Source organism: Orcinus orca, chromosome 16 (genome assembly GCF_937001465.1).
Source record: "Orcinus orca chromosome 16, mOrcOrc1.1, whole genome shotgun sequence".
NCBI classification, from domain to species: Eukaryota; Metazoa; Chordata; class Mammalia; order Artiodactyla; family Delphinidae; genus Orcinus; species Orcinus orca.
In genome coordinates, this window is record NC_064574.1 from 87,592,154 (window position 1) to 87,617,799 (window position 25,646).

The 25,646-nt window shown below is 48.4% G+C and overlaps 2 protein-coding genes and 1 long non-coding RNA gene across 4 annotated transcripts in view; 1 reads left to right on the top strand and 2 right to left on the bottom strand.

The window, feature by feature from the left end:
- Positions 1–25,646, bottom strand: part of SUN1 (Sad1 and UNC84 domain containing 1) — a 283,061-nt gene that overhangs the window by 46,860 nt on the left and 210,555 nt on the right. The gene's annotated exons all lie outside the window — the stretch shown is intronic.
- Positions 4,993–13,386, top strand: LOC117200997 (uncharacterized). The gene is made up of 2 exons (XR_007471981.1): positions 4,993–5,631; positions 6,420–13,386. It is a non-coding gene; the product is annotated as an uncharacterized LOC117200997 (long non-coding RNA).
- Positions 22,103–25,646, bottom strand: part of DNAAF5 (dynein axonemal assembly factor 5) — a 35,756-nt gene continuing 32,212 nt past the window's right edge. For both annotated transcript variants that reach the window (XM_033426783.2, XM_012532672.3), the window contains one exon: positions 22,103–22,471. In XM_033426783.2, coding sequence (XP_033282674.2) covers positions 22,335–22,471 — 137 coding nt within the window. In that variant the 3' untranslated portion in view covers positions 22,103–22,334. The remainder of the gene's footprint in view (positions 22,472–25,646) is intronic.

Below are 25,646 nucleotides of genomic sequence, written 5' to 3' on the forward strand. Positions count from 1 at the left end.
CCTCCTCAAGCCAGAAAACTGCCAGAACAGTCCACCTAAAAAGAGACCTGACCATCTCCCTCCCTTCAGATCCCACCACGGCTTCCCAGCACCTGCAAGTAAACGCTCTGTCCAACACCCCACTTCTCTGTCTCCCACCACCCATATCGCAGCTTCACTGAGAACCTGGCCTCAGGTAACCCTCTCCCCGCACCCCATTTACATACTGTTCTGTGCTCTCTCCTTGTCTGGGATGCCTTCCTGATCGCTGATTCCCCAATCCCTTGTTCTCTTTCCACCCCAATCACTCCCAGCTAACTTCTACTCATCCTTAGGCTATACCTGAGATACCACCTCCAGGAAGCTCTCCTGGATGCCCCCAACCCACATATCCAAGTTAGGTGCCAATTTTAGTGCTCCCTGGCATTTACCACTTAACAGAAATTGTAATATTTGTTTATTAAAGAGTCTTTCTCTCCAACTAGACCATGAACTCTCTGAGGGTAGGTGCTAACCCTGACTTGCAGAACCAATGAACATCTCATAGGTGCCCAGAGAAATGGGAGAACTCGTTGCTATCATGTTGCTTTGCCTTCAACCCAAAAATATTCTTGGGTTCCCCTCATCCCTCTGTCGCTCCACGTCTGACAACATCCTGGAAAAACCATGCCCCAAATGCTAGATGAATTCGTGACGATCAGTGAGGGTCCCACGTATTTGGCCTCCTTACTCCTTCTAATGAATTTGAAGCACTTCTTATGTTTCCTCATCTAATCAGAACAGTGGCGTCCACTCTGTTTCATTTCCAACTATAATTGGGAACAATCAGAAACAACAATTACAGGATTTTATTTCTACTATAAATGTAAACAGTTAATCCACACCATTTCTGAGATCACCCTTTAATGCTCTGCCCTCCCACATGTAAGTACGGGGCTAAAAGTGAGCACTCTCCAGTACTGAAAAGGTTTGTAGCATAAATAGCAAGTAAAGAAACCTTTCAATTGACGGTTTTCATATTCTACATATAGTTCCCATCTTCCAAGATCAAATAAAGCAAGTAGAATGACTTAAGACCAAAGCAACTAGGCAGAGCACTGCTTTGTTTTCAAGCCATGCATGCCCCTGAGGAGCCCCTCATGCCCCAGTGGGAATCACTGATCTACACTTAATCACTCTCACACTACCGAAGTCTGGCACCCGCAGTTTTATTCCGTACAAATGTCAAAAACCCGTCTGTCACATGATTCTCAGCTCCTCAACTAAAATTCGCAGCCAGTGACCATTCACTGAATGCCCCTATGTGACTAAATGAGAAACAAAGCACCCAACTAATGAGCACTATTACAGATATAATTCAAACTACAAAACTGACTAATGAATCACACAAGTCACTTAATGAAGTAGAGTCAATTACAACATGTGATTATAATAAACAGCATGTTATAACAGCAACATCATGGTCTGTACTTTCCCTCTATCAACCCTAAGCTTATTTTGGCCCAAAGGAAGTAAACAGTTTCAAATGCAGCAGGCCTCGTCTCTCCTAACTGGAAATCGAGTGGCCTGAGCTGTCCAAAAATAGCAATGAGTTCCAAATTTAGGAAGAAGACGAGGAAGAAGATGAAGGTGTTTTCAGTCAACAAAATAATACTGCAACCTTCCTGCAGGCGGCATTGAGCATAACTACCCACCAAAATATTCACTGCAACACCACTTGTGCTTGGCTGGCATCACTGTCTTGTTCCCACTGCCCTGCAAACCCCAATGTGGGTGCTCAAATTTGGGATGTGCTCAGGACACTTAGCCTGACACTGGGCCCTACGAAATGCCCAGCAATTCCCTGGGCTCTCACCTCACCTTGAAATATTGAGCTAAGCGCAGGTGCTGCAATGCTGAAGGATGGTTTCATCCTATCACCACCTCTACCAAAAGTGCCTGGCATTTATTGAAAGGGAGAAAAAACAAAAGCAAGAAACTCAAAAACTAGAAAGCAAATGGATGAATGAAAACTGACTTGGGCCAGAAAAAGCTGATAAGCCTGCAATGAGGAACACTTAGAAATAACCCAATTTTCATCACAGAACCCCAAAGGCTTAAGATAGTGACACCTGTGAACATTTGGGAGTAAGGATGTAGAGTGGAATCAAAATACAGGATGAGTCAAACGACGAAAGTCTGTTTAAGAAGCAGTTAGGCAAAACCATGGGATCATCTCAACTGGTACAGGAAAAGCACCTGTTAAAATCCAACTCTTTCATTACAAAAACATTCAACAAACTAGAAATAGAAGAGAACTTCCTCAATCAAGCAAGGGCATTTACTAAAACCCACAGCTAACACCACAGTCAATGGTGAAAAGCTGAAAGCTTTCCCCTAAAATCAGAAACAAAACAAAGACATTGCTTTCACCACTGCTATTCAAGATTGTACTGGAACTCTAGCCAGAGCAATTAGGCAAGAAAAAGAAATAGACGGCATCCCAACTGGAAAGGAAGGACTTCCCTGGTGGCACAATGGTTAAGAGTCTGCCTCCCAATGCAGGGAACATGGGTTCGTGCCCCGGTCCGGGAGGATCCCACATGCCGCGGAGCGGCTGGGCCCGTGAGCCACGGTCGCTGAGCCTGCGCGTCCAGAGCCTGTGCTCCGCAACGGGAGGGGCCACAACAGTGAGCGGCCCGCGTACCGCAAAACAACAACAACAACAAAAAAAACAAAAATGGACGATGGACTGGAATGGACATTTCTCCAAAGATATATAAATGGCCAACAAGTACATAAAAAGTTGCTCAACATCATCAGTCATTAAGGAAATGCAAATCAAAATCAAAATGAGACACCACCTCACAACCACTAGGATGGCCATAATAAAACGAAATGGAAAATAAGTGTTGGAGAGGATATGGAGAAATCGGGACCCTCTCACACTGTTGGTGGGAATGTAAAACGGTGCAGCTGCTGTGGAAAACAGTTTGGTGGTTCCTCTATACGTTAAACCTAGAATTACCACGTGACCTGCAATTCCACTCCTAGTTATCAAGATATAGCGCAAGAATGAAAACAGATGCTCAAACAAAACCTGTATACAAATGTTCATAGCAGCATTACTCATAATAGGCAAAAAGTGGAAACAACTCAAATGTCCATTAACAGATGAATGGATAAGCAAATTGGAATATATTCATACAATGGAATATTATTCAGTTGTAAAGAAAAATGAAGCTCTGACACACACTACAACATGGATAAACCTTGAAAACACAGTGCTAAGTGAAAAAAGTCAACACAAAAGGCCACATACTGTATGAATCCATTTACATAAAAAATCCACAACAGGCACATTCACAGAGACAGAAGAAAGACTAGCTGTTGCCAGAGGCTAGGAGCAGCGGATAATGGGGAGCGACTGCTAATGGGAAAAGGGTTTCCATTCAGGGTGATAAAAAAAAGTTGTGCAACTAGATAGTGGGGATGGTCGCACAGCACTGTGAACATACTTAATGCCAAGGAGCAGTACAGGTTAAAAAGGTAAATTTTATATTGTGTATTTTTACCACAATTAAAAAGAAAGCAGTTAGCTACTCTGCATGGATCCCCTTCCTGCCTGCCCCGAACAAAGACTGGGGCATAAAGCCAAGGGCTCTCTAGACCAGAGGGTAAGAGGCATAGCTGAGTTCTAGAATGCCTTCCTGTGAAGCGGGATAAGTGAGCACTTCCCTGCTAATTTGAGGAGGCCACAGCCCCACTCTTCTACCTGACTTCTACAACGAGGCAGGAGGCTGGAAAGCCCATCTTTGGGAATCTAACAAGTCCAGTAAAAACAATGACACTGAGCGTCCCTCGAGGTAACCCCACCCGTTTTCCTAGCCAACGGCGACAGGACCAGCGCAGGCGCAGAGAACTTCCGAAGCGCTGGGCAGGGTCCCGCTCTCAGCTATGCGAGCTCAAGCAAGATCACCCGACGCTTCAGGACAGGCGGACTCACGCCAGCGAACACCTAGGCCACGGACGGAGACTGCGACGCCACGGCATTCAGAAACAAGAACGTGTTACTAAATTTTAGAGGAAAAACAATAACCACCAAAAACCTCTGGAAAATTTAAAATTTGATGGCCCAAATAAAACGTCCAACACGAGTTACAACACTGAAGAATCTAGAAAGTCGAACAAGAAGACAAAGCTGGAAAGTGGGGAGAAAGCTGAAAAACAGAAAACCGGTCCAAGAGGTCCAGTACCCCAATACGGTAGCGTTCCCAAAACACACAGAAAAGAGAAGGTTAGGAAAAAGAGAGGACTGTCAAACCAAATAAACAGAAAATGCCCCAGAACCACCCAACCGTCCCGCGTTTCCAGACTTCAAGGAACTCTGAAGCGTCCAGCGAAATGGACGAAAACAGACCCGAACCGCTCACGTTTCCGAGCTGGGAGGGCGGAGCGAGGGAACGGGTAGTGCACGGAGGACCTGGCACAGGACCCGGCACCGAGCGGGCCCCGCCCGACGTCAGCGGCCTCCGCGGGCAGCGGCCGGCACGCGCGACCCCCGGGCAGAGCGCCGAGCCCGGGCACGCGAGCCGGGCAGCCGGCGTGGGGTGCGACGTCCCGGGGCCGCGCCGGGTGCTGGCAGGCGGGGGTCGGCGGGCCGGGGAGGAGGCGCCGTGGTGGGGGGAGGGGAGCTGGCGGGGGCGCGCCGGGTTGGGGAGGGGGCGCGGGGGCGCTCAAGCAGGACCGGGCGAGGCAGAGGGCGCCTGGGGCCAGCGGACTGAGGAGGAGCGGGCTGACGGGGAGGGGACTGAGGCGCCGGGGCGGCGATGCCAGGCTGAGAGGGGGCGCAGGGGCAGCGGGGCTGAAGCGCCGCGGCCGTTGGCGGCCCTAGCGGGGACCGCAGCCCGCCCCCACCCGCGCCCGCCACGAGGGACGCCCGGGCCCCAGCCCCACTCCGCCCGGACCTCCGCCCCGACCCCCGGCTGCAGCTCACCTGCCAGGCGCAGCCACCGCCACCGTCGCCGCCCCCCCCGCAGCAGCCTCCGCCTGAGGCCTCGTCTGCACCGCCCAGGCCCCGCAGACCGTGCCTCTGCCAGCCAATCGCGCGCCGCGCCTGGGAGAAACGCGGACGTCCACCAATCACGAGCGCGCCACTCGAAGCTCCTCGGCCAATGCGGAGGCGGCCTACCTAGGCTCCCAGCCAATCGAGAACTGTTGCCGAGCCGTGGGGCGGGGAAATGGGCGGGGCTCAGCGGCGGTGCGCGGCGCGGAGGGGGCGGGGCGAGAGAGCCGGGAGGAGGGGCGGAGGGGCTCCAGTCTCAGGGAGGGTCTCTGTCCAGAGGAGGACCCCGGTCTCAGGAGAACCTGGGTCTCGGCCGGCAACAGCCAGGCCGTCCCGCGCCGTGGCCGCCATCCCTGCAACACCCGTCCCTGCGCTCCGTGGCTGTCTTCGAGCCCCTGCTCCCCACACCCAGAAACTGTGCGGTCTCCGAGCTCCGTCCGCTTTCCCAGGTGTGCGCGCCTGGCCGCAGGTGCGCTCCTCCGAGGCGGAACGTGGCGGAGCTGGGCCCTCCGGCTGCTGCCCCGGGGCCTGCCGAGGACACCTGCGCCTTCCTGACCTGCAGGCTTCTCCAACCACGGACCACACAGATAACAACAGGCCACTTTTGGGTGGGTTTTTGCAGTGGCTGAGCCCTGCCCTTTACTATCTCTTTAAGTTTCACAACCGACTTGCCAGGTAGATAAAGAAGCTATTATGATCCTGCTTTACAAAAGAGGAAACGCGGCTCCAGCAGGTTAGGGGGCGGGTAAGGGCGGGAAGAGCCTACCACATTGCCCGCTCAGGAAAAGACTTCCAGGGCTGAAAAGGAAAATCCAGTTGCATGGGCCATTTTAATGAGAACATATTTATTACAGTAATGGCAGTGGACTAATGCAGTGTTAGCTGGCTGTCCTTGTAGGGTTTAGGAAGAAAAAGGATGGCCTTTTTCTTCTCTTAGTTTATTAACTCACAGCACAGGGGCTGTGTCTTTAGCTGAGCTTGTAGGAAGTCTCATCCCTGGTATAAATTTTACAGATGCCGGTAGGTGTTTCATAAGCAGGGTAGGTGTTCAACAAGAGCACTGGCAGAGAGAGGAGAGAAGGTTGTGTTTTTTGAGTGTTGCCTGGGAGGGCGGGGGGTGGACTGAGGAGAATAAAGATCTGGATTAAGTCTAGTAGCTATAGTAGCTACTGGCCACATGTAACTGTTGATCACTGGAAACGTGGCTAGCCTGAACTGAGGTGAGCTGTGTGTGTATAAAACAATTTTGAAGACTAAATATGAAAAAGAAGGTAAAATACCTCACTAATATTTTAAAATATTGCTTATGTGTTAAGTTGTAATATTTTGGATATGTTGGTTAAATAAAACATTATCAAATTAATTTCATCTGTTTCTCTCTGCGTTTTTAATGCAGCGACTAGAAAATGTGAGATTTCATAGGTGGCACTCATGGTGTTTCTAGTGGACAGCAGTGTAGACATCCGCGGACACTTCTGGGTAAGGATTCCACACGGAAGGCAGGTCACAGAAGCAATCTTCTTCCTCCCAATAATTACGAAATGACCGAGACCAGCTTAAAAGAAGAAAAGATATTTCACCGGCAACAACAAACAGGGAAGGGTGCAAAGCCACATGCCATAAGGCCAAAGGAGGGGATGAGATACTGGCGGGGCTCCATGGGACCCCCCAGTACATGATGAAAGGAAGCTCACGAAATCCTGAGGGTCCCGCCAAGTTTGAGAGGAACAGCAGAGGATGTGCAGGCAGCATCGGGAAAGGCACGAAAAAGCCTTTGAGAGTAGAAGCCGGTGCTTCCCATCCTGGGCCCGTGGTGGTGCAAGGCAAGGCCAGCAGCCTCTCAAATCACTTCAGCCCCCCCCGCTCCCTCCCCAGCTCAGAATCCGGAATCTGAATGCCTCTCAGCCTTGGTGGAGGTGAGCACCAAGGCTGGGCTCACCATTTAGGCCTCCAGGCTGAGGAGTGGGGAGCAGCCGGCGGGGGCGGGGGGACACGGGGAACGGGGAAATGTCCCTGGCAAAAAAAACAACAGAAACAGGCCCTTAGAACACTCACCAGCAAGAGGAAACAAGCAGGACAAGATGCCCTGATGGAGGAAGCAGTAGCTGACAGCCCCCCACCTCCAGCACACAGTGATGGGAGGAAACCCATGACTCTCCCTGCTCGTGTCTCCTCCACCTGCAGGGAAAGAGGCTGCAACCAGGGACAGACACCCCTGGTGCCGACTCAGGTGAGGCCTGGAGGTCTTCTCTGGAGGGACTGTGCCCACCCTGACCACTTCCATCTCGTTTATGCTGGCTTCGGCCGGCTTCAGCTGGTTGGTATCGGTCTGTACCGGTGGGTGGGTATGAATGAGTTCACCTGGCACTGCAGCTGCTCCGGGCCCTTCAGCACAGCCACAGACACCTGGAGAGCAGCCAGCCCTGCTCCTCTGGAGGCCGAGGCCCGAGCAGGAAGAGACTTCCCCATAGGCACCGTCAGGGGCGTTGGGAGTCTTCCCTCCCCTCGCTGTGCTGGCCCCGGTGCCCATGCTTTCTGCCTTCCATCTCCCTCTTGCTGTGGTCCTACTCCACGAGGTCTTCCCCGCCTGTGCCCACCCGTGCCCACCTGTGCCCCTTGACTTCAACCCCAGCGTGCTCACCTGGACAGCTTCTTGGGCACTTACTCCCAGTCTTTCTTCTTATTGGGACTGCATTAATTTAACATATGTTTACTGCATGCCTACTGTGTGCCCCATACTTAGTAGGTGTTGGGATCCACCGATGAAAATCAAGTTTGCTGCCCACCTGACACACCTGCTTCCAGCAGGAAGAGACTTGCGTAACAGATACGTGTGTTTGTGCGTGTGTCTTATGCCTACAGAGTGAGAATTCACTATTCAAGAAAGCAAAATGGGTGGAAACACTGCTTTCTAGATGGAAAAACAAAAGAAATCTTCAGGTGACAGGTAGTTGGAGTGAGACAATCACAGTGCAGGAAGCTAACCTGGAGCCTGATGTCTTATGGAGTTAGATCACAGGAGGGAAGAGATAAACTCCAAGAACAAAGCTAGTTTTCCTTGAAAAAGAAAACAGCGCTCACAGTTTCATATGTGCAGAGACGGGGCATGAAATGTACTCAGGAAATGACAAGCTGTTAACTGAAAAATGTAGGTTCTATATGATTCCGTGTGTGTACAGACACACACACACGCACAGAGCACAGAAAATTGCCAGTGATTCTATCCAAGTGGGGCTTCGTAAATTGTTTTCTTATTTGACTTTACCTGTATTTTGCACAAAATACTAAGAAATTTTTACAAATTTTAGAAGTTTAGAAATGTTAAACTATGGAAAAAGTACAGTAATATGCACACTGACTCCACTGTCCTAAATTAACAACTAATATTTTGCCGTTTTCTCATTGAAATTTTATTTTTAAAGAAATAAAACTAGATTCCAGATGAATGACCACCTAAATGAAAAGGAACACTAGGGGGGCTTCCCTGGTGGCACCGTGGTTGAGAATCTGCCTGCCAATGCAAGGGACGCGAGTTCGAGCCCTGGTGCGGGAAGATCCCACATGCCGCGGAGCAACTAAGTCCGGGCGCCACAACTACTGAAGCACGCACACCTAGAGCCCGTGCTCCGCAACAAGAGAAAGACTTCGTGCAGCAACAAAGACCCAACGCAGCCAAAAATTAAACAAATAAAAAAATTAAATTAAAAAAAGAAAAGGAACACTACGATGTCAAAAGAAGATAATGAAGGAGGCTCTGTTTCCCAGGGGTGGGGAAGGATTTCTTAAAACAAACCTCAAAAGCACAGACCTTATGATGAAACATTGATGGATCTGATTACATCAAAATGAAAGATGTGTGCTCAATAAAGATACCACGAACAAGCCAGCAGACAAATGACAGGTCAGAAGATATCTGCCATCTTTAAAAGACAAGGAGCTACTGTTTAGAATATACAAGAAGCTCCTGCAAATCAACAAGAAAAAGAGGAATGCAATAGGAAAATGGGCAAAGGATGGGAACAGGCAATCCACAGAAAAAGAAACTTAAATGCAGGACAAGAATATAATAAAGAGTTGCTTCAGCCCATTAGTAATCAGAGAAATGCAAATTCAAGTAACTCCACACCACTCTATCCCCATCAGATCGGCAACCATCAGAGTGGACGACACCGAGTATTGGCGGGTGTGTGGACGGCCCAAGCAAGCTCAGGGGGAGGGTCCCTGGAGCAGTCAGGGTCACAGAGACAGCAAGGAGGAGGGTGGGCACCAGGGGCTGGAGGAGGGGGATGGGGGTTAGTGTTTAATGGGGGCAGAGTCTCAGTTTGGGAAGATGAGAAAGTTCTGGAGACGGACAGTGGTGACGTTGCACAACAATGTGAATATTCTTAATACCCCTAAACTGGACATTGAAAAATGGTTAAGTTGGTAAATGTTATGTGAATTTTAGTACAATTTTGTGGCATCTGGAAAGCAGCCTCCCCGAGGTACCTCCTGTGGATGAAATCCTCCCACTGATTATAAAACCCACCTGCTTGGGGGCTTTAACCCGTTCCAAGGGGAAAGGGCAGCATGAAAATAGTGACCCAGGAACCGGATGGGCCAGAGTGAAGGCTGCTCCCAACATGGGGCACAGGTGTCCAGACTCGTGTAACTGGGAGTGAAGATGCTGGGAGGTTTCAACTCCCCAGGCATCTCTCCTGTGCCCTCTGCAGCCCCCACCCCTTTCCACCGCCTGTCCTTAGCCCCTGGAAACCACTAGCCTGCCATCTTTTCCTAAAGTTTTGTCATTTCAGAAATGTTGTATAAGGACTTCCCTGCTGGTCCAGTGGTTAAGACTCCACACTCCAAATGCAGGGGGCCCGGGTTTGATCCCTGATCAGGGGACCAGATCCTACATGCATGCCACAACTAAGAGCCCACATGCTGCAACTAAAGGTACCACACGCTGCAATAAATATCGGACATGCCGCAAGTAAGACCCGGCACAGCCAAATCAATCAATCAATCAATAAATATTTTGTAAACAGCGTTGTATAAATGGTATCATACGGTATGTCAACTTTTGAGGTTGGCTTTTTAAACTCGGCACGATTCCTGGAGATTCACTCAAGTTGGTATGTTTATTAGTATTTGGATCTGTGTGGTTTGTTGTGGTTTTTTTTTGGCTGCACCACGTGGCTTGTGGGATCTTAGTTCCCTGACCAGGGACTGACTCTGGGCCCTGGCAGTGAAAGCTTGGAGCCCTAACCACTGGACCACCAGGGAATTCCCATGGATCTGTTTTAATACGAGACTTTTTAAAAGGAGGTTGCAAACACGATAGGACTAATCAATTGGACCATGACATGGATCTTTCTGTCGTGGTGAGTAGGACGCTGTCCCTCCTCCTGTCCTCTCTGACGACACTTCTCTGAAGTTTGGGGACACCCTTCTTTCATGCAGCAGGAAATGGGACACAGAGAGACGTACACTTCACGCTGACTGGAGCCACAACACCTGGACTCCCAGCGTCATCCATGTGATGACGACGTCCTGACAGCACCCGGGCTTAGACTTGTGGGGACCTGTTCCCGTTCTCAAAAGGTGCCCACCCTCCTGGTGGCCGCAGACATATGCTGGTGCCCGGCTGTTTATGCATCAGGTCCTTTGCATCTGTGAGTTTATCACACAGGCTTCCACGTCTCAAATGTCCATTCTTAAATGCCCCGAAGCGTATTGGAAGTCACCGTAAGGTAAACTTCTCCTTCTCGGGGATGTGGCTGTAAGGCAGAGGTAACTGAGATTTGAATTCAAAGTGGGATTCTTTTGAGTTCTGAAGCATTTCTATTGTCATACAGTGAGTGTTTTTGCCTGTGGTGAGTCACTGTCACAATCTACACAGACCATCACACAACCAGGTGCAGCCAGTTCACCCACTTGTGGCCTCTTTAAAGACCCTCCAACTGGCTGGAGAAAAGCATATGAACCTCTGTCTTCCTGTAGACCCTGAGTCCGTTCTCATCCCTGATGTATTTCCAGACTAGAGGACGGCACTCCTTTCCCGCACTGTGAGAGATAGGCTTTGACGGCAACCAGCATGTGCACATCTTTCCTATGACCGCCAACAACGACAGGTATCTTGTAGGAAGTATCTAAGAGGCTTCTGCTTCCATTTCTATGGTCAGAAGTCTCCTTACTTCTGCATATTCAGAGGAAAGTGAAAGGTGACCCAAACTTGCCTTATGAAAAGCCCAACATTGCAGGTAAGCAGATCTCACCTTTATGGGCAGAGTTGTGTGTAAAGGCTGGAGGACATTTAGCAGCTAAGGTCTGTTCATTTCTTTGGTAAGAAGATCACTGACTGAGTCTGCCAGAATTCACCTTTGCACCGGCACCAAACACGCAGACGGATGAGCACAGATGAGTTTGTGGACAAGATAATGACAATCTTTGTTTTATGTATTCTGCAGTCTCATGAAACTCTTCACAGACATCAAGAAGACGATTTGAAACTCCTCTCTTCCAATCAAAGCAGCTAAGAGCTGGAAGAACAGTGTTTTGCTGCCAGGATCGCATGGGTCTCATTGGGGTGAGATCTGAAGGGTCAGCTCTACGCTGTCAGGGCAGGAGCCACATCTCTTAGCAAAACCTTAGTTCCAGTCTCAGAATGCGGAAATGTCACTACTCAGCTCCACAGGGCGTGAAGGGACAATGCGTCGCCAAGCTCCAGCAGCGGTTACTGACCACCTGTGGCTTTGGAGAGACAAAAAGTCGCGGCTGGTTTACAAGAACTTTCCTGTCACGTCAGGGACTCGAGGTCAGTCCCCACCTGTGCCTTCACCCCCTCCATCTGAAAGTCCGTATCCAGATCTGTGCAACCCCAGAGCCCGAGGCTTTAGCCGCTATGCAAACTGCCACACTCATAACTGCAGTTTAGAAAACATAAGAAAGTATTTAAAAAATTTTTAAAAACCCATAGATCACTTTAATCCCATCACCCAGAGCTAACTTTTGTAAATATTTTTATGTCTGTTCTGTCACTTTCTGTGTACACATGCGTACATTTTTACAGAAGTGCACCCTGTATGTGCCACTTTGCAGCCTGCTTCTCCACCTAGGATGCCTGTGGACACTCTTCTCCGCCCACAGACAGAAGTCAAGCTCTCAGTGCAGAGAAGAACTGAGCACAGGCAGTTTCTCCTCTTCTCACCTAAGGCTTCCTTGAAAGGATTAGTGGAGAAGCACAGAAAGGAGGTGGGTGGGGATGGGAGACGTCAGTAGATGAGAGCATTCAGCAAATCTGGGCAAGGAGAAAAGCAGTTAGAAGAGTGGCGGAGGAAGCAGCATCCCAGAATAGGCACGGGGGTGGGGAAGGGGCTGGGGGTGGCCTGGGCAGAGGCGGAGGCTTGTCTGTCCTGGTCTCAGAGGCTCAGCTTCGGGGTAGGGCTGACACCGGGGATTAACCAGAGCTCTGGGTTGAACAACTGTTCCCTCCCAAACGCAGGCCACAGAGCAACTGGCAGCTGGCCTGGCTCCCTGGTCCAGAAGCCAGATTTCTCTTCTCCAAACAAATCAAGCAAACTGCTTGGTGCTTTTAGGGTGGGGCGGGGCTCCCCAAGGAATTCCTCCGTCGGTCCGGCACCTGGTAACCCTTACCCTTGGACAGGACACTCCCGTCAACCTTTCTATTTAGGAGAGAGGCCTGTCAAGGAAACTGAGGTAGCTGGAATAACCAAGTAAGATCTGACCACGCCGAGTGATGGGAAAGATTCAGAGCGAATGGAACTCTCATACATTTCTGGTGGGACCGTCAAATGTTACAACTACTCTGGAAAACAGATCAGCAGTTTATAATATAGCTAAGCCTACACTTTTTATGCCATCCAGCGATTCCACCCCTCAGCATTCGCCCAGGCAAAATGAAGACGTATGTCCACGCAGAGACTTGCATACGAACGTTTCTAGCAGCGTTATTCAAAACTGAACAGGAAGCACCCAAACGTCCCTCAACTGATGAGCAGATAAAAAATTGTGATACAATGGAATACGACTCAGCAATAAAAATGGAATGAATAACTGCTACATGCAAAAGTGTGGCTAAGTCTCAAAAACACTGTGTTGAGCATGACAATATAGAAATGACATTGTAATCTGTAATGTCAGAAGGCAGATCAGTGGCTGCCCAGGGCCTGGCTGCGGAGTGGGGTTTGACTCGGAAGGGGACCAAAAAAACTTTGGGGGGTAATGGAAACATTCTATATCTTGATTGTGATGGTAATTGCACAACTGTATATATTTGTCAAAACTCAGCAAAATATACACTTAAAATGGGACCATTTCATTGTATGTAAATTAAATCTGAATAAAATTCATTTAAAGAAAAAGAGACTTGGGACTTCCCTGGGTGGTGCAGTGGATCAGAATCTGCATGCCATGCAGGGGACACGGCGTGGATCCCTGGTCCGGGAAGATCCCATGTGCCACGGAGCAACTAAGCCCGTGCGCCACAACGAAGAGTAGCCCGGTCTCGCTGCAACTAGACAAAGCCCGCGCGCAGCAACAAAGACCCAACGCAGCCAAAAACAACAACAACAAGACCCAGAGACTTAAAAAGTAAATGGTGAAAATCAAAAGGTCAATAGAATACTAAGAAAATAGATGAGAAATGATGGAGCTGAGGAGGGTGGTCCAGGATGTTCAACTTCATGTACACAGAAGTTCCAGAATTAGAGAATAGAGAAAACAGAGAAAAAGTTCTTAAAAACAAAGAAACAAACAAAAAATTGTAGAAAATGAAAGGGCCCCTCAAGCACAGATCAGGGTGAATGAAAAAGGAATCCCCATCTAGACTTGTTCTTGTGAAATTTCAGAGTGTTAGGGATAAAGAGACATCTTCAAAGCATCTGGAGATAAAATTCCAGTGACTTCTCCAGAGCTGTGCCTTCGAAATCCTGAGGAAAAGTTTGGAATCTAGAAACCAATGCCAAGTTATGAATGCAAATTAAAGGCCTTTTTCGATACGCAGAGACATCCCTTTCTGAGGATGTGCCTATAATACACTTCAGCACACGAAGCCAGGAACCAAGAACAGGAAAAGCACGGGACCAGTGGGCCATGGGTGACGTCCACAGTGACGGCTGGGCAGCGGGCCTGAGCAGCAAAGAGGCCAGGGGCTCTGAGACAGACAGCTGCAGGGAGAAGGGCAGGCTCTGGGGGCTTCTACGATCTAGAAGCAAAGCATGAAAAAGCATTTTCAATCTGTTCTAACTGTAAAGAGCAATCTTGACAATGTACAAGTAAAAGTCTGGGTGATGGGAGTTGGGAGGTGGGTGGAAGGCGGAGAGGCAGAGGAAAGGACAGGACTCCTGTCTTCCGTTGGGGGAAAGGATAGCGATACCGTCCAAAGCTGGCGGGACAAGATATAAAGGTTTAAGGATTGTATATTGTTTAACGCCACACAGGTACTCGAGGAAAACCTGCAAGAATAATATAATAAATGGAGGTGGGAGGAGACGTGAAAGGGTAAGTGAGAATATGTTCCCTGCCCTCACCTGATGTGGCCCTGACGTCTGACTCTTGCCGTCTGTCCAATCTTGCCTCCTGTCCAATCTTGCCTCCTACCGCCTTCCTCTCGATCGTTCGTAAGCTCCCTGACTTGTCTCCTTGCTGTTTCTTCAACTTGCCAAGTTTGTCCCTGCTCAGGGCATTGGTACCTGCCAAGCCAGTAGAGGCAGGTTGGGCAGCCGAGATTCCACAGAAGCACATTCATCCCGGCATCTCACCGGCTCGCGCCTTTCTGAGCCACAAGGGTCAGCCCTGATGCTGAAGGTCCCTTGCTCACCCGGTCCGAGAGAGTGGTAAATTCACCCTTGTCCACTTGTATTCTGCAAAAATAGTAGACAGACTTCCCATGTACTCTGTCTCATTTCCCCCAGTGTTAACATTGTTATGTCTTATACCTTAAACACTTAAAAAAATGATTTATAGGGCTGTCCTTCCTCCCCCACTTATTCTTTTTTTTTTTTTTCTTTTTGGCCGCACGGCGTGGCTTGTGGGATCTTAGTTCCCTGACCAGGGATTGAACCCAGGTCCCTGGCAGTGAGCACTAACCCTGGAGCGCCGGGGAATTCCCTATTTATTCTTTCTTTATATCACTATGGACTCGTGGATACTTACATTACTCTGTAACTCATAAGCAAATAGCATTGTTATTAATTTTGCCACGCATATAGTTCCAGCTTTGGCCACTAGGAGCTCCCTCAGGTCGGCTCCTGAGTCCCCATCCTTTTTGGAGCACTTCCTTACTTTCTGGCGATGCAGGACACTCCAGGCTCATCCTGGACTTTCCCTGCCCTAGCCCTGAAATCAGCCACTTAAGCCCATGTATACGTGTTGGTTGACTTGGAGCGCTCTCTGCCCCAGGTACGAAGAAAGGAAGAGGGTGTGGTGAGAAGGAAGGGCACCCCTGCCCTCTCCTCCCGCCCCCGGACCCAGAGACAGGTTCTCTCCGGCTCTCTATTCTTCCCTTCAGGAAGGGTGTTGCTAACAGCAGGTGGGGTGGGCTCTCGGTGGACTGCGCCCCGCTGCCCCCGTCAGTACTCAGTACCAGCTGTGTTTGGGGTGTAGAGCTTGTGCTCAGAGCGTCACCGGAAGAGGATGAGCTAACTGCCAACCGCGAAAGCTACGGCCTGTCAGCATCCCGAGCCCCCACTCACAGGCACCTGGTCCCCTTCCAAATCTCTGGGGGCCGGAGAACAGTGGGAGGGGAGCCCCAACTGGAGGGAGTCCAATCCCTCCTGGCTCGAAGACTTTCTTACTAAGTCACAAGCTTAGTACATGAAAAATTCATTTTTTTTCCAGGTCGTTCTAATCAGTATTTATCTCTATTTGTGTTTCAACTCTGACGTTTAATCTTGCAAGTAAGAGAACGTGCTGCTCAAACTGGCTTAAGCTAAACAGGTTTCGGGGACTCAACTGGAAAGACGTGGTTGGACCGCAGGTGCAATTTGACGAGGGTTCTGGCTCCATTTCTCATCAAAATAACAACCGCCACAGCGGCGCGCCCTGACTGGACCACCGGCCACTCAGGAGCGGCGACGCCTGTGGGGCGCTCCTGGAACCTGCCGCGTTCCCGCAGGGCTGCACTGGGAGGGGCAACTCGGCGGGGCCACGTGACCCAGACTCGGCCAATCGGGGCCGCCGCCGCCGCCGCCGCCGCCGCCGCCGCCGCCAGAACTAGGCTGCGGGCGCTTCTGCGCACGTCCGGGCCGAGGCCGCGCCGGCGCCCCGGATTGGCCGAGGCCGGATTACACGGCCGCGCCCTCGCCGCAAGGTCGGCTGCAAGGACCGCTGGCTGGGCCCGTGAGTCGCGGCTCCGCGGCGATCTTGGGTGCGGCCGGGCCCGGCGGAGACATGGAGGCCATTAGGACGCGGGGCGGGAGGAGCGGGGCCCCCTGCCGGCGACGGATGCAGGGCTCGTCAGCGGCCGCGGGGATGGTGGTACTTTCTCTTCTGGCAAGGGCGGCGCGCACCTGCCGGAGGCGCGCAAGGAGGCCGGCCGCGGAGCTGCGGGCGGGAGGGGTGGCTGCGCGCCTGTGGGGGGCGGGGCGGGGGCGGTGACGGCGGGACCGGGGCCGTCAGCTCCGTCAGCTGCATCCGAGCGAGCGTCACCAGCACCGCGTGCCCCGCAGTAGGAGGCCAGGCCGCCGGCGCTTCTGGGCCTCGGGCCGGAGTCGGTGGGAGAAATCCCGTCGCTGAACTGTTAGAAGATACATTTTTTTTACATCTTTATTGGAGTATAACTGCTTTACAGTGGTGTGTTAGTTTCTGCTGTATAACAAAGTGAACCAGTTATACATATACATCCATCCCCACATCTCCTCCCTCTTGCGTCTCCCTCCCTCCCACCCTCCCTGTCCCACCCCTCTAGGTGGTCACAGAGCACTGAGATATCTCCCTGTGCTATGCGGCTGCTTCCCACAAGCTATCTGTTTTACATTTGGTAGTGTATATATATGTCCATGCCACTCTCTCACTTCATCCCAGCTTACCCTTCCCCCTCCCCATATCCTCAAGTCCATTCTCTACGTCTGCGTCTTTATTCCTGTCCTGCCCCTAGGTTCATCAGAGCCATGGTTTTTTTCTTAGATTCCATAGATATGTGTTAGCATACGGTATTTGTTTTTCTCTTTCTGACTTACTTCACTCTGTAGGACAGACTGTAGGTCCATCCACCTCTCTACAAATAACTCAATTTTGTTGCTTTTTATGGCTGAGTAATATTCCACTGTATATATGTGCCACATCTATTTTATCCATCCATCTGTCGATGGAAGAAGGTACGTTTTTATCTTGTAGGGACTTTGTACACCAAACCGAAATTCCTAATTTTAGTTTTGCCATTAAATGTCATTGAGGCTTTCAAGTTGTATGAGAAATGTTAACAGTAGCTTCTGAAACATTAATTTTATTTTGTTAATAATGGGAAGAGGTACAGGCTAAAGCACTTCCATGAGAGGTGTTAGTTGCTAAAGCTGTCATCCTGCCATGAAAACCAAGGCCACTTCTCAGGGCAAGTGAAGTCTTTCCAGGAGGGTCATCTTCAGCAGGTAAAGAGCTGTGGCCAGGCGAGCAGCAAGACTGATGTGTATGCTTATGTGAAAAAAATACCTTCTGCCTGGACATGCAGCCCCAAATAATTGATCCTGAGGCCGAAAATCCCAACTCAAATGCCTGTCCTTGGGACACTGGAAACGGGCCAGTGTTCGGCCCCAAACCCAGTCCCCGTACATTAGTTTAAAAGGCCATTGTTGGGACTTCCCTGGCGGTCCAGTGGCTAAGACTCTGTGCTCCCAATGCAGGGGGCCCAGGTTCGATCCCCTGTCAGGGAACTAGATCCCACATGCCGCAACTAAGGGTTCGCGTGCTGCAACCAGGACCTGGCGCAGCCAAATAAATAAATAAACATTTTTAAAAATTAAAGAAAGAAAAGGCCATTGTGGTCCCCACCTTTACATTTGCCATTGTCACCACTTCTCTTCACTCTCAACCTTAGCCAAAACTGTCAACTTACTTTTTGAAGAATGGAAATATAAAGGGACGTCCTCTAGTAAAGTCCTAGAGGATAGAAGTGGCATCCGTTAGGCCAGGAAGACAGCACCTAGGTTTCTAAATGGATTCTTCTGTCTGCAGTTACCATGTGTTGCCAGCAGACAACGGGCACTGCTTTGCCTCTTCAAATTACACTTTTCCAGAACATTCAGAAAACCCTGCACAAGCACCTAAGAACAACGGAGCAAGTGCTCTTGCCTTTGGGACAGGCTCCAGGCCTGTGTCCCAGCCAGCTCCCGAAGCCATCACTTGCTTATGGGAAGAGTCACAAGAAGGAGGCTTAGACCCCTGGGGGTTCAAGGTCAAAGGAGAGAGGCTGAGGGGTAATGGAGGCTGCTGCCTCCCTACTGAGATAGCAGCTGGTAGTGGAGAGGCAAGCCTTTGCTTGGGAAGGGGAAACCACGCTTCCCGCTCCTGCCTGGGGAAGGCAGCCTCTGACAGCAATTCCAAACTCAGCCAATGATTGTTTTTAGTTTTGGTATTTTCAATTATGAAAAAGTTCACACAAAATCCACACGTACACAGGTAGAGAAAAGAGCACAGCAGATCCCTAAACATCCTTCATTAGTTCAGGGGTTAAAAAGAACCATGGAGGCTTCCCCAGTGGCGCAGTGGTTGCGACTCCGCCTGACGATGCAGGGGACGCGGGTTTGTGCCCCGGTCCGGGAAGATCCCACATGCCGCGAAGCGACTGGGCCCGTGAGCCACGGCCGCTGAGCCTGCGCGTCCGGAGCCTGTGCTCCGCAACGGGAGAGGCCACAACAGTGAGAGGCCCGCGTACCGCAAAAAAAAAAAAAGAACCATAGAATAGCTTTGCCTGTTCTAGAAGTCCAGTAAAAGATGCACTCCTTCACATCTGGCTTCAGCCTAGTGTCTGTGAGAGCCACCCATGTTGCAGTGTTTAGTTTCTTTTGATTGCAGTATAGTATTCTGTTGTACAGATATACTACAGTTTATCCATTCGTAATTGTTGATGGACATTTGGGTGATTTCCAGTTTGGGGCTGGAATAAAGCAGCTATGAACACTTGGGTACAAATCTTTGCATTTTCATTTCTCAACAAGACAACTTTTTGGTAAACCTTTTGCTTCATCCTGAACATCCTTCCCTGGAATAGGGCTCTGGTTACACAGAAGAAACAGGTGTGCTGACTTAGGAGCCAAGACCATCACCCAAGTCAGTCGGGTTTCCGATTTCTGAGTTAGTCTCAGCTGAGTTGTATTTTTGACCACGGAACACGTGCACAAGAAAGTACATTCAAAGGTACCAAGAGGCATAGACCCAACTTCCACTCCAGTCTCTCAGCGCTACAGGTCCCCTTCCCAGAGGCCACGACTCTTACCAGTTTCTTTTGTAACCTTCTAGAAATGTCTTATGCACATAAAAGCAGATAGGCAGCTCCTTCTCTCCTTTTACATATGCCGCATTCCATGCACAGTGTCATGTTCCTTGTTTTTTTACAATTTTAGAGGTCATTCCATACTGGCACATACAGGGCTGCCTTTGGCTACTAAAAGGTAGGTGTTTCATCTTCAACTAAGCAACTCATCCTAGAACAAGGGTTCCCAACCAGGGAACCAGAGAACAAGGGTTCCCTGTTAGGAACCGGGCACACAGCAGGAGGTGAGTGGCGGGTGAGCTCTGCCTCCTGTCAGACCAGCAGCAGCATCAGATGCTCATAGGAGCGCGAACCCTACTGTGAACCGCGCGTGCGAGGGGTCCAGGCTGCGTGTTCCTGTGAGCACCTAATGCCTGATGATCTGAGGGGGAGCTGAGGCGGTGACGCTGGCGCTGGGGAGGGGCCACAAATACAGGTCATCATTAGCAGAAAGGTCTGACTGCACAGAGAACATCATAAATCAATCGCTTGCAGACTCATCAAAACCCTATCAGTGAGTGGCAAGTGAAAACAAGCTCAGGGCTCCCGCTGATTCTGCATTATGGTGAGTTTTATAATTATTTCATTATATATTACAATGTAATGATAATAGAAATAAAGTGCACAATAAATGTAGTGTGCTTGAATCATCCCGAAACCATCCCTTCTCCCCCTTCCGTGGAAAAACTGTCTTCCACAAAACCGGTCCCTGGTGCCAAAAAGGTTGGGGACCACCGCCCTAGAAGGATGTACTTTCATTTAGGTCACGGAAAGGAGATTTTAAAAGGAAGTAAAACTTGTTTTTGAACCACAGCATAGGTAGAGGCAAATAGATAAATTATCTTTATGAAAATAACATTTTGAGCTTCTTAAATTCAGGAAATGAAAAATGTCCTGAATACAGGAAAAATTTCTTCCTAGATACAGCACAAAAAGCACAATCCATAAAAGAACAAATCAATAAATTAAACTTCTTTTGGGAATTCCCTGGCGGTCCAGTGGTTAACACTTGGCGCTTTCATTGCCACGGGCCCGGGATCGATCCCTGGTCAGGGAACTAAGATCCCACAAGCCGTGCGGCGCGGCCAAAAAAAATAACCTTTCATAGGCTGTTAAGATCGTGTCAGGTGTCCCGACTCACTGCAGTGCTGCCTCTGAATAGTTCCCCTAACGATGCACAGAAACGAAAGCGCACCGCTAATGCTTCCACGGCAGCCGCGTGGCAGCTGGGCTGGACAGCAGCGGGGGCGGGGGGGGGGGGGGGCGCGCCCAACCCGCCTGCCTTGTGGGAGGTGAGGGGTTGAGCACGTGGTGTCCTCTCAGCCGTGACACTGAACGTCTGACCAAAGGCAGAGATGGAGCTCCTTGCTGGATGTGAAAATGCGTGGTTCTCAAGGCAGGGGTTCCCCCGGAGGGCCAGCCGCTGGGCCCCAGCCCATTGTCTCTGGTTCAGTAGGTCTGGGCCAAGACCTGATAATATGCATCTCTAACTCCAGATAGTGCTGAGGAAGGACACGCAGAGGATACAGAGGCAGAGGGCAATCAGGAAGCTGGGGGACAGAAATGGGGTTTGGAGAGGAACTGTGGCTTCAGAGACTCGCAAGGGTCACTGCGGTCAGGAGTTGCGTCACCATGGGGCCGGGGGTGCAGTGACCCAGGTCTGTGCTGCAGGTTCAGTTCTCAGCCCCTCTCCAGGTCCGACCCTCACCCGGAGGGTGAGCCCTTGGAAGCCTTGCTGACACCCTTGTCTTAACTTGTTTGGAGCTCCTGCCACCTGGTGGCCAGAGAGGGCACTACAATGAGCAGTGGGGACCCCTCAGTCCAAAGGCCCAGGATTCTGGAGGCTGCGATCACTGTGAGGTTAAATCTAAGGAAAGAATTTTCTTAGAGTCTGAATTTCAATTATCAAAACACACGAAGACAGGCATACAGAATAGTTATAATAAATATTTTAAGTTATATTTTCAAATACCAAAGCATAAGTGTTAGTATTTGATTTTTGGAAAAAACACAGCATTTTTTTTCCCTTAACATAAATATTTGGCTTATGGAAATAAAACTCACTTAAAATGAACTCTTTTAGGCACTTGGGGATAGAAAGTACAGGAAAATATAATACAACTTTACTGTACTGCTACTTACAAGAGAGCAACCAAAATTATATCTGATTAAACATCCTATTTTCAACTGTCAGAATTACTGACCTAAGAAAAAATACTGTGACCAAATATATCCACATAACATTTTAAATTCCAGTGTATCTTAAATGGGAAAGATTTCACTGATAATAGTTCTTAAGATTTCAAATTCTTTTCAGTCTTTCACTGAGATATTAAGTTTCAGTAGACAGAACCCAAAGAAAGAACATTCCTTTTAATCACTTTGTCTTTTTTCTTTTTAAATACTCAAGAACTTTCTTGGTGGGCATTTAAGCAAGAAAGAACCAATAACCCAGGAACCTAGCAGTGCACGTAGACTAAAAAAAAGAATGTGCTGATTTGGTATGAGAAGCTGACATTTAATTTGAAGGTGGCTGTCGATTGCTGGCAGACCTCTCAGTGAATTGCATGAGTTTGCCATAAAATACAGAAGCCACTCAGTGAAAGTTATTTATTTCAAAAACTGCTGGGTGTGAAGAACTGTCCCAGGAGAGCACTGGGCACGGTGCTTAGAGAATACATTCTTCTTGCTGTTAAAGGCTTGCTTGTGAGGGTCCTCGGCTGTTGACAGAAAGGTGCCCGGTGACGAGATTTAAAGGCCACGAATCCCGGTCCAGGTGAGGACGTGGCTTGGGTGTTCGCTCCCCCCAGCTGTTGCGCTGAGGCTCTGCTCCCAGGACTCTGGTCACGGGGCGGGCGGCAGGGCCTGCAGGTGCTGTAGCAGCTGCTCGCAGTGGGTGGGTGAACGATGCTTATGGAGGACGGCCTCCATCTCTCTCACCAGGAGGTCAGGGAAGAGGACACTGCCTGCTTTGAGGGCCTCTGCAAAACAGGAAAACACCTTTATGATGCCAGGAATAAATATTAAGCCAAGCTTAGCTTCATATTAAAGTTACAGCAGCCGTAAACAGAGCAGACTGCAGAGCAAGGGAAGTGATGGGGGTTAGGAGGGCATTGCATAATGATTAAGGGGTCAGTACTCAAGAAGACATAACGATCCTTATCACGTATGAGCCCAGTAACACAGTGTCAAACAACGTGAGGCAAAGCTGATAGCCTCTAGGAGAAATAGATTAATCCACCATTGCGGCTGGAGACTCCCATGCCCCTCTCTCAGAAACGGACAGACCCAGCAGGCAGGAAATCGGTAAGTACACCCAGGAGGACCCCACAAGCACCATCAATCAGTCAAATATCTACAGACTATCTCATCCAACAGTAGCAGAGCACACGTTCTTCTCAAGCTCCCATGGAACAGTCACTAAAATAGGCCACATTCAGGGCCATAAAACACACCTTCACAAATATAAAAGGACAGAAATCATACAATCTCTGCTCTCAGACAACATGGAATTGAACTGGACATCAGTAACAAAGAGATAATTGGAAAATCCTCAAATATCTGGAGATTAAACAACACATTTGTAAATACCACAATGGTCCAAGAAGAAATCTCAAGAAAAATTAAAAAATATTTTGAACTAAATGAAAATGAAAACACAACTTATCAAAATTTGTGGGATGCAGTGAAAAGCAGTGCTTACAGGGAAACTTATACCATTGAATGCACACATTAAAAAAAAAGATCTAAAATCAATAATCTAAATCACCTTAGGAAACTAGAAAAAAGAGCAAATTAAATCCAAAGTTAGCAGAAGAAAAGAAGAATCAGAGCATAAATCAGTGAAATCTGAAACAGAAAATCAATAGGATCATCCACAGAACCAAACATTGGTTCTCTGACAACTCCTTGCCCACAACTCTGATAACCCAGGTGAAATGGACCAATTCTCTGAAAGGCATAATCTGCCAAAACTCACACGAGAATAGACACTCGCAGTGGACCTACATCCGCTAACAGTAGACCTACATCCGCTAAAGAAACTGAATCAATAATCAATAACCTTCCCAAACAGAAAGCACCAGCCCCAGTAGGTAAACCAGTTGAGTTCAGGAGCGAATTCTGCCAAACCTTTAAGGAAGAAATGAAACCAATTCTCTGCAATCTCTTCCAGAAGACAGAAGCACAGGGAACACGTGCTAACTCATCCTATGAGACCAGCATTACCCCGATACAAACTCAGAAAAAGATGCTACAGGAAAAGAAAACTACAGACCAATATTTCTCACAAACATAGATGCAAAAATCCTCAACAAAATATTAGCAAATCAAATCCAACAATGTATAAAAAGCATCACATACCAAGACCGAGTGAGATTTACCCCAGGTGTGCAAGGCTGCTTCAACACTTCAAACATCAATTAACGTAATCCATCACATCAACAAGCTAAAAGAGGCACCACATGATCACATCAATAGACGCAGAAAAGCATTTTGACAAAGTCTAACACCCACTCATGAGTAAAAACATTCTGTAAACTAGGAATAGAGGGCAACTTCCTCAATAATGAATATCTATGAAAAAATCTACAGTTAACATGACACTTAGGGTAAGAAACTTGAAACTTTCCCACTATAATCAGGAACAAAGCAAGGATGTCCCCTCTCACCACTCTTTTTCAACACCAAACTGGATGTCCTAGCTAATGCGATAAGATAAGAAAAGGAAATGAAAGATAATATACACATTGGCAAGGAAGAAATAAACTGTCTTTGTTTACAGATGACATGACCGTTTATGTTGAAATTGGGAAGAATTGACAAACTCCTGGAACTAATAAGTGATTATAGCAAGGTTGCAGGATACAAGGTTAACATACAAAAGTCAATCACTTGGACTTCCCTGGTGGTGCAGTGGTTAAGAATCCACCTGCCAATGCAGGGGACACGGGTTCGAGCCCTGGTCCGGGAAGATCCCACATGCCACGGAGCAACTAAGCACATGTGCCACAACTACTGAGCCTGCACTCTAGAGCCCGCATGCCACAACTACTGAAGCCCGCACGCCTAGAGCCTGTGCTCCGCAACAAGAGAAGCCACCGCAATGAGAAGCCCGTGCACACAGCAACGAAGAGTAGCCCCCACTCGCCACAACTAGAGAAAGCCCACGTGCAGCAACGAAGACCCAACACAGCCAAAAATAAATTTTAAAAAGTCAATCACTTTCCTATACACCAGATATGAATGAGTGCAATCTGAAATTAAAACAATACCATTTACAGTAGTACCTTCCAAAATGAAATACCTTGGTATAAATCTAACAAAATGTATAGAAGATCTATATGAGAAAATTTACAAAACTCTGATGAATGGAATTAAAGAAGAACTAAATAAATGGAAAGATATTTCATGTTCATGGACTGGAAGACTCACTATTATCAAGATATCAGTTTTTCCCAACTTGATCTATATATAGATTCAATGCAATCCCAATTAAAATCCCAGCAAATTATTGTGTGGATATTAACAAACTAACACAATATTGAAGGAGAAAAACAAAGTTGGAGCACTGACACTACCCAACTTCAAGACTTTCTATAAAGCCACAGTAATCAAGACAGTGTGGTACTGGCAAATAGATCAATGGAACAGAACAGAGAGACCAGAAATAGGCCCACATAAATACTGTCAACTGATCTTTGACAAAGAAATAAAGGCGATACAATGGAGCAAAGACAGTCTTTTCACAAATGGTGATAGAACAAATGGACATCCACATCCAAAGAACAAAAAACAACAAAAAAATCTAGACACAGACCTTACCTCTTTCATGACAATTAACTCAAAATTGATGATAGACATAAATATAAAACTCCTAGAATATAACATAGGAGAAAACCTAGGTGACCTTTGGGTATGGCAATAATTTTTTAGATAAACACCAAAAGTATAATCCATGAAAGAAATAATTGATAAGCTGGACTTCATTAAAATTAAAAACTTTTGCCACAGATTGAGAGAAAATATTTGCAGAAGATACATCTGATATATATGGAAACACAAAAGACCCCGAATAGCCAAAGCAATCCTGAGAAAGAAAAACAGAGCTGGAGGAATCAGATGCCCTGACTTCAGACTATACTACAAAGCTACAGT